The following is a 9,813-nucleotide window of genomic DNA, read 5'->3' as shown; positions in this document are numbered from 1 at the left end:
GATATATTCTATGATGGTCTATCTGAGTTCTCTAAGATGTCACTGGACCATTCTGCAGGTGGATCTATTCACCTAAAGAAAATTCCTGCAGAAGCTCAAGAACTCATTGACATGGTTGCAAATAACCAATTCATGTACACCTCTGAGAGGAATCCTGTGAGTAATGGGACGCCACAGAAAAGGGGAGTTCTTGAAATTGATACTCTGAATGCCACATTGACTCAGAATAAAATGTTGACTCAGCAAGTCAACATGATTTCTCAGAGTCTGAATGGATGGAAAAATGCATCCAATAGTACTAAAGAGGCATCTTCTGAAGAAGAAGCTTATGATCCTGAGAACCCTGCAATGGAAGAGGTGAATTACATGGGTAAACCTTATGGAAACACCTATAATTCCTCATGGAGAAATCATCCAAATTTCTCATGGAAGGATTAACAAAAGCCTCAACAAGGCTTTAATAATGGTGGAAGAAATAGGCTTAGCAATAGCAAGCCTTTTCCATCATCTTCTCAGTAATAGACAGAGAATTCTGAGCAGAGCCCCTCTAGCTTAGCAAACATAGTCTCTGATCTATCTAAGGCCACTTTAAGTTTCATGAGTGAAACAAGGTCCTCCATTAGAAATTTGGAGGCACAAGTGGGCCAGTTGAGTAAGAAATCACTGAAACCCCTCCTAGTACTCTCCCAAGCAATACAGAAGAGAATCCAAAAAGAGAGTGCAAGGCCATTGATATTATCAATATGGCCAAATCCAAAGAGGAAGGGGAGGACGTGAACCCCAATAAGGAAGACCTCATGGGACGTCCCCCAGACAGAAAGGAGTTCCCTATTGAGGACCTAAAGGAATCTGAGGCTCATATAGAGACCATAGAGATTCCATTAAACCTCCTTCTGCCATTTATGAGCTCTGAGAACTATTCATCCTCTAAAGAGAATGAAGATGTAACTGAAGAGCAAGTTGCTCAATATCTAGGAGCCATCATGAAGCTGAATACCAAGTTGTTTGGTAATGAGACTTGGGAAGATGAACCTCCCTTGCTCATTAGTGAACTAGATACATGGGTTCAGCAAACTCTGCCTCAAAAGAAACAAGATCCTGGTAAATTCTTAATACCCTGTACCATAGGCACCATGACCTTTGAGAAGGCTCTGTGTTACCTGGGGTCATGTATATATCTTATGCTACTCTCTGTAATGGAGAAACTGGGGATCTTTGTGGTATAAGCTGCAAGAATCTCATTAGAGATGGCAGACAAGTCAAAAAAATAAGCTTACAGATTAGTAGAGGACGTGTTAGTGAAGGTTAAAGACCTTTAAATCCCTGCTGATTTCATAATTTTAGACACTAGGAAGGATGAGAATGAATCCATCATTCTTGGAAGATCCTTCCTAGCCACAGCAAGAGCTGTGATTGATGTTGACAGAGGAGAGCTAGTCCTTCAATTGAATAGGGATTACCTTGTGTTTAAAGCTCAAGGATCTTCCTCTGCAACCATGGAAAAGAGGCACGATAAGCTTCTCTTAATACAGAGTCAAAAAAAGCCCCAACAGTCAAACTCTGAGTTTGGTGTTGGGATGCCACAACCAAACTCTAAGTTTGGTGTTGAACCCCCACATTCAAACTCTAAGTTTGGTGTTGGGAGGTCCCAACAATGCTCTGAATATCTGTGAAGCGACATGAGAGCTCACTGTCAAGCTATTGACATTAAAGAAGCACTTATTGAGAGGCAACCCAATTTTTATTTATCTATATTTCTATTATTCTTTTATGTTTTATTAGGTTTAAGATCATGTGGAGTCACAAAAAAATTGCAAAAATTAAAAACAAAAATAAAAAATAGTAGAAAAAAAAGCACACCCTGGAGGAAGAGCTTACTGGCGTTTAAAAGCCAATAAGGAGCATCTGGCTGGCGTTTAACGCCAAAACAGAGCATGAAGCTGGTGTTGAACGCCAGAAATAAGCAGCAGTCTGGCGTTCAAACACCAGGATTGCACCCTAGGAAAAGCTGGCGTTAAACGCCAGAAACAAGCATAGAGCTGGCGTTAAACACCAAAAACAGGCAGCAGTCTGGCGTTAAACGCCATGATTGCATACAGAGGGCATTTTACACGCCTAAAGGGTGCAGGGATGAGAAATCCTTGACACCTCAGGATCTGTGGACCCCACAGGATCCCCACCTATCACTTCCCTCTCTCTCACACCTTTTCATAACACTCTTCCCCAAACATCATTCACCAATCACCTCAATCACTCTTCTCCATCACCTTTTCAACACTCACATCCATCCACTCTTCCCCGTAAACCCCACCTACATTCAAATTCAAAATCTCTTGCCCACCCAAACCCACCCTAAATGACCAAACCCTAACCCCTCTCCCTCCCTTATATAAACCCCTTCTTCCTTCTTCATTTTCATACAACACTACCATCTATTCTCCCCCTTGGCCGAAACCTACACCACTCTCCCTCTCCTCCATCTCTTCTTTGTCTTCATCTATTCTTTCTACTTTTGCTCGAGGACGAGCAACATTCTAAGTTTAGTGTGGTAAAAGCATAGCTTTTTTTGTTTTTTCATAACCATTGATGGCACCTAAGGCCAGAGAAACCTCAAGAAAGAGGAAAGAGAAGGCAACTGCTTCCACCTTTGAGTCATGGAAGATGGAGAGATTCATCTCAAAAGCCCATCAAGACCACTTCTATGAAGTTGTGGCCAAGAAGAAGGTGATCCCCGAGGTCCCTTTCATGCTCAAGAAAAATGAGTATCCGGAGATCCGACATGAGATCTAAAGAAGAGGTTGGGAAGTTCTTACCAATCCCATTCAACAAGTCGAAATCTTAACGGTTCAAGAGTTCTATGCCAATGCATGGATCACTAGGAACCATGATCAAAGTATGAATCCAAATCCAAAGAATTATCTTACAATGGTTCGGGAGAAATGCCTAGATTTCCGTCCAGAAAATGTAAGGTTGGCATTCAACTTGCCTATGATGCAAGAAGATGCACGCCTCTACACTAGAAGGGTCAACCTTGATCAAAGGTTGGACCAAGTCCTCATGGACATATGTATGAAACGAGCTCAATGGAAAAGAGACTCAAAAGGCAAGCCGGTTCAATTGAGAAGACTGGACCTTATGCCTGTGGCTAGAGGATGGTTGGAGTTCATCCAACGCTCCATCATCCCCACTAGCAACCAATCTGAAGTAACTGTGGATCAGGCCATCATGATCCATAGCATCATGATTGGAGAGGAAGTAGAAGTTCATGAAGTCATCTCACTAAAACTCTACAAAGTAGCCGAAAAGCCCTCCACCTTGGCAAGGCTAGCTTTTCCTCATCTCATTTGCCATCTATGCTACATAGCTGGAGTTGTCATAGAAGGAGACATCCTCATTGAAGAGGACAATCCCATCACTAAGAAAAGGATGGAGCAAACAAGAGAGCCCATTCATGGATCTCAAGAGACGCATGACGAAGCTCATCATCAAGAAATCCCTGAGATGCCTCAAGGGATGCATTTTCCTCCAAACAACTATTGGGAACAACTCAACACTTCTCTAGAAGGATTGAGTCATGACATGAACCAATTAAGGGTGGAACACCAAGAACACTCAGCAAAGCTGGGGACTTTAGCAAAGCTGAGTCACAATCTGAAAAGGTTCACCCAGTCATGTGTTTGTGGCATTTATGTATCCGCTGGTAATACTGGAAAACAAAGTGCTTAGGGCCACGGCCAAGACTCATAATAGTAGCTGTATTCAAGAATCAACATACTTAACTAGGACAATCAATAACACTATCTGAACTCTGAGTTCCTATGGATGCCAATCATTCTAAACTTCAAAGGATAAAGTGAGACGTCAAATTTGTTCAGAAGCAAAAAGCTAGAAGTCCCGCTCATCTAATTAGAACTAACATTCATTGATATTTTGCGATTTATAGTATATTCTCTTCTTTTTATCCTATTTGATTTTCAGTTGCTTGGGGACAAGCAATAATTTAAGTTTGGTGTTGTGATGAGCGGATAATTTATACGCTTTTTGGCATTTTTAGGTAGTTTTTAGTAGGATCTAGTTAATTTTAGGGATGTTTTTATTAGTTTTTATGCAAAATTCACATTTCTAGACTTTACTATGAGTTTGTGTATTTTTCTGTCATTTCAGGTATTTTTTGGCTGAAATTGAGGGACCTGAGCAAAAATCTGATTTAGGCTGAAAAAGGACTGCTGATGTTGTTGGATTCTGACCTCCCTGCACTCAAAGTGAATTTTCTAGAGCTACATAACTTCAAATGGCCCACTCCTAATTGCGTTGGAAAGTAGACATCCAGGGCTTTCCAGCAATATATAATGGTCCATACTTTGTTCGAGCTTAAATGACATAAACTAGCGTTCAACGCCAGTTCCATGCTGCATTTTGGAGTAAAACGCCAGAAACACGTCACAAACCAGAGTTAAACGCCAAAAACACGTTACAACTTGGTGTTTAACCCCAAGAGAAGCCTCTGCACATGTAAAGCTCAAGCTCAGCCCAAGCACACACCAAAGTGGGCCCCAGAAGTGGATTTCTGCACTTAGACTTATTTCTGTAAACCCTAGTAGCTAGTTTAGTATAAAGAGAACTTTTTACTATTCTTATCTTGTATTTTGATTTATCTTTAATCAGTGTATGCGATTTTAGACCTTCATGAGGGCCGGTCATTCGGCCATGCCTGGACCATCACTTATGTATTTTCAATGGTGGAGTTTCTACACACCATAGATTAAGGTGTGGAGCTCTGCTGTTCCTCGAGTATTAATGCAATTACTACTATTCTTCTATTCAATTCAGCTTATTCTTATTCTAAGACATTCGCTACACTTCAACATGATGAATGTGATGATCCGTGACACTTATCATCATTCTCACCTATGAACGCGTGCCTGACAACCACTCCCGTTCTACCTTAGATCGAGCGTGTGTCTCTTAGCCTCCATTCCGAAAGATCAGAGTCTTCGTGTTATAAGCTAGAATTATTGGCGGCCATTTCCGAGATCCAGAAAGTCTAAACCTTGTCTGTGGTATTCCGAGTAGGATCTGGAAGGGGATGACTGTGACGAGCTTCAAACTCGTGAGTGTTGGGCGTAGTGATAGACGCAAAAGAATCACTGGATTCTATTCCAACATGATCGAGAACCGACAGATGATTAGCCATGCTGTGACAGAGCATTTGGACCTTTTTCACTAAGAGGATGGGAAGTAGCCATTAACAACGGTGACGCCCTACATACAGCTTGCCATAGAAAGGAGTAAAAATGATTGGAGAAAAACAGTAGGAAAGCAGAGATTCAGAAGGGACAAAGCATCTCCATACGCTTATCTGAAATTCCCACTAATGATTTACATAAGTATCTCTATCTTTATTTTCTGTTTATTTATCCTTATATTCGAAAACCATCATAACCATTAGAATCCACCTGACTGAGATTTACAAGATGACCATAGCTTGCTTCATACCAACAATCTCCGTGGGATCGACCCTTACTCACGTAAGGTATTACTTGGACGACCCAGTGCACTTGCTGGTTAGTTGTGCGAAGTTGTGACAAAGTGTGATTCACGTTTAAGAGCTCCAAGTCTTTGGTGCCATTGTTGATGATCACAATTTCGTGCACCACATATATTCTTTGATTGTATTTCTATTTTATTTTTTATGTCTATGTTGTATCCCTTGCTAAGTTAGGTAAGAACTTAGTATGTTAAGAGTCCATGAAGTTTCCTAGATAAGTCAAGTTTAGGTTGAAGCTTGATTTGTCCTAGATAGAATTAGGTTGAAATATAGGGAATTGGTGTATGTAATATTTGATATGATAGTGAAAATTCCACCGTTATTGTGGTAGAAATTGGATGTAGTTTGCATCGCATGAGGCAACTGAACCAGGGGTTGTGTCATCTTTTTCTTCCCTGCACTGATTCTATTTTTCATGATTTATAGACAAAATAAAATTGTCTCCTGCATAATCTATCTCTCAGACAGAACAGAAGCTAAGTTACATTTTCTAGTTTCAGGCAAGATTAATCAAGTTTAAAAAAAGGTCACAGATTTAACCCCCTCTTCTCTAGGCCAGCCTAATTTCAAAAATCAAGTTTCACAGCTTGGAGGAAAGGTCTAATGGCTAATAACTTGGGTGCAAATACTGTGACCTACATTCTAACGGAGGGTCCGTCAAATAATAGGCCTCCTTTCTTTAATTGGAAGAATTATGCTTATTGGAAGGAAAGGATGAGGATTTTTGTTCAATTTATTGACTACAACATATGAAAAATCATTGTGAGTGGTCCTAAAGTTTCAACTAAGACAAGTTCTGATGGAGTGGTGACTCCAAAGGAAGAAGCCGAATGGAATGATGAAGATTAGAAGAAAGTCGAGTTAAATGCCAAAGCCATCAACTTGATGCATTGTGCTATCAACTTTGAGGAATATAGGAAGGTATCTAGATGTAAGACGACAAAGGAGATTTTTAGGATAAAATCCAAGTCACAGAAGAAAGTACCAAACAAGTCAAAAAAACAAGGATTGATATGCTGCGAAAAAAGTTTGAAATATTTTCCCTGAAGGATGGAGAAAATATTGATGAGATGTTTGAGAGATTCTCAATCATCATAAACAGCTTGCATGCTATGAGCATGACCCACAGTAAACAAACCCTTGTGAGAAAAGTTCTTAGAAGCCTTATAAAAGATTAAGAAACAAAAGCTACTATCCTAGCCAAGAGCAACAACCTAAGTCCTTTAACCTATGATGAGTTGAGAGTCAAACTTCTAGCATATGAAACCACAAACACCAGTTATGACACAAAAAAGAAAGGAGTGGCCCTAAAAGCAAAATTTGAATCATTGGACGATGAATCTAATTATAGTTTTTCGAATGATGAAATTTTTTTTTCTAGGAGATTGAGGTAAGTACAATGGATCAAGTTCAAAGGAGAAAAAGAAAGATCTAAGCAAAGTCATATGTCATCATTGCAAAGAGGCAGGTCACTTCAAATACAATTGCCCAAAGCTCAAAAAGGAAGACAAGGCGAAGAAAGAAAAGAAGAAGGTGCTCATGGCTTCATGGGAGGATATAAAGAATCATTCGGATGAGGATGAAGACTCCAAATATGAAGCACAAATCTATTTTATGGCTGGTCATGATCAATTAGATGAGGTAAATTATTTTGACTTGTCCATTGAAGATTTGCATGTTATTATTAATGATCTCACTTACTATTCTGAAAAATTGTTGAATAAATATAATAAATGCAAATCTAAAAATAAAACTTTGAAAACAGAAAATGATTTTTTGAAAGAAAAAGTGAAGAAAATCGAATGTGCTATGGATCTTGTTAAAGAAAATAGATTTTTAAAATCTGAAATTGAAAAGTTCAAAGGAAAGCACATTATTGACCCTTCTCAAGAACTCGTTGCTGAAAATGAAAGATCGAATACAATGATTAAAAGTTTGAATAATGATTTAGCAAAATTTGTACATAGTTCAAGCAACTTGGACAAATTACTTGCTAATCAAAGACCATTATTTGAAAAATCAGGTTTGGGTTATGTATCTAAAAATGATATAGATTTTGAAAAACCCTATTTACTAAAATTATGGCATCATCTTCAGAAACAAAACCCTCATTTGATAATTCTGGTCTTGGGTATTTCTCTAACAATGATGCTGCTTTTGAAAAACCATATTTTGATAAAAACGCATCATCATCAAAAACCAAATCTATTTCAAAATTTATGGTCTCGGTTATATTGCAAAAACTGGGGCAATTGCGAAAAATCAATTTTTTTAAAAAAATACACATTTTTCAAAAAGCAGAAAATTTCAAGCTTTTAATCACCATTAGCTTCACACCTTTAATCACTTTCAACATCATGCATCCAGAAATCATTGTTCTACTTGCAATAAACATGGTCATTCTTTATCTCAATGTTTTATTGTCAAAATAGTTGTGGAAAACAAAATATACAAGGTCATTTGTGATTTCAATGATCTTTGACAACCAAGATGGATTAACTTCAAAGGATCCAACTTATTTTAGATACCTAAGGTTACTTGAGAGTGTGTGCAGATTTGCCTAGCATCCAAGAAGAAGAAAGACATGTGGTACTTGGATAGCGGATGTTCTAGGCACATGACGAGAAAGTCAACATTCTTTGTCAAACCCAACATGTATAATGGAAGATTTGTGACTTTTGGTGATGACGGTAAAGGTAAAATTATTGCTATTAGAAAGGTAGGTAAAGATCTCTCTACTTTTGAGTATTAGCCAATTGTGTGATCTTGGTTACTTGGTAATTTTCAAAAGATTAGAATGCCTTGTTGTGAATGAAAATTTTGATAAAGTTTTATTTGTGGCAAAATGTTGTGATAATGTGTATGACCTCACTCTAGATGAGCTTAAGAATCAAAATGTAGTTTGTTTTCACTCAAAAGAATCTGAAAAACAGTTATGGCATAAAATATTGGGCCATGCTAGCATGTTTCAAATTAACAAGTTTGTTAAAAGGGATTTAGTGAAAGGTCTTCCTAAAATCAAGTTTGACAAAGACATCACTTGTGATGCATGTCAAATGGGAAAACAAACAAAGAGTTTTTCAAACCAATGGGAGATATTTCTACTAAAAGACCTCTTGAATTGCTACATGTTGATCTCTTTAGTCCAACTAGAACTCAAAATCTAGGTGGAAATTTCTAAAAAACTATGCTCAAGAGTTCATCATTGGGGATCTCTCACAAGGTGTCACCACAAGATCCACTTCAAGAAGGGCTTTGGAAGAAAATAATTTGGCGTTTCTTTCTCAAATAAGTTTGGACACTTATTCCAAATCCAATTGGAAAGAAAGTGACGGATACTAAGTGGATTTTTAGGAACAAATTGGGTGAAGATGGAAGCATATCAAGTAAAAAAGCAAGATTGGTGGCTCAAGGATATGACCAAGAAGAAGGAATATATTTTGACAAATTTTTTACACCAGTGACCCGAATGGAAGCAATAAGGCTTCTCCTTGCATATGCTGCCATTGTGGCTTTAAGCTTTTTCAAATAGATGTGAAATGTGCCTTCTAATGTATGTGACTCAACCTCCTGGTTTTGAAAATAAAGAATTTCAAATCATGTTTTCAAGCTTTCTAAAGTACTCTATGGTTTAATGCATGCTCCAAGAGCTTGATATGAAAGACTTAGTTCTCTCTTTTTTGAGAAATGTTTTTCAAAGAGGCACTACAGATACTACTCTTTTCATTAAGAATTCTAATGATTCTTTCATCCTAGTTCAAATTTATATTGATGACATAATTTTTGGCTCAGCTAATGAATCACTTTGTGCTGATTTTGGTAGACTCATGACTAGTGAATTTGACATGAGTATGATGGGTAAACCTAACTTCGTCCTTGGGCTTCAAATAAAACAAACTCCTAATAGAACTTTTATTCACCTAGAGAAGTATGCCAATGAACTAGTTAAGAAGTTTGGAATAGAGAATGCCAAACCCATGGACACTTTCATGCACCCAAACTCATGGTTGGAAAAGGGTGAAACTGAGAAAGATGTTGATGAGACTAGGTATGAGAGATAATATGTTCTCTAAGGTATTTAAAATCCTTTAAACTTGACATTGTGTAAAGTGTTGGAATGTGTTCAAGATTCCAATCACAATCAAAAGAGTTATATCTTTCTATAGTTAAAAGAATCATTATATATGTTCATGGCACATCCAACTTTGGTTTATGGTATCCTAGGTTTGATGATTTTTCTGCAATTGGTTATTGTGATGCAAATT

At 37.9% G+C, this 9,813-nt stretch overlaps 1 protein-coding gene across 1 annotated transcript; it reads left to right on the top strand.

Moving 5' to 3' along the window:
* The first annotated feature begins 7,087 nt into the window (after window positions 1–7,087).
* LOC107465516 (uncharacterized) lies at window positions 7,088–9,609 on the top strand. Its single transcript, XM_016084495.1, has 3 exons — window positions 7,088–7,189; window positions 8,103–8,244; window positions 9,341–9,609. Exons 1-3 carry the CDS (start codon window positions 7,088–7,090, stop codon window positions 9,607–9,609), a joined length of 513 nt encoding a protein of 170 aa, XP_015939981.1.
* The last annotated feature ends 204 nt before the right edge of the window (window positions 9,610–9,813 follow it).

The sequence above is a fragment of the Arachis duranensis genome, chromosome 9 (assembly GCF_000817695.3).
Source record: "Arachis duranensis cultivar V14167 chromosome 9, aradu.V14167.gnm2.J7QH, whole genome shotgun sequence".
NCBI classification, from domain to species: Eukaryota; Viridiplantae; Streptophyta; class Magnoliopsida; order Fabales; family Fabaceae; genus Arachis; species Arachis duranensis.
The sequence above is the reverse complement of the archived record's forward strand: the minus strand, read 5'-3'. Positions and strand labels throughout refer to the sequence as shown.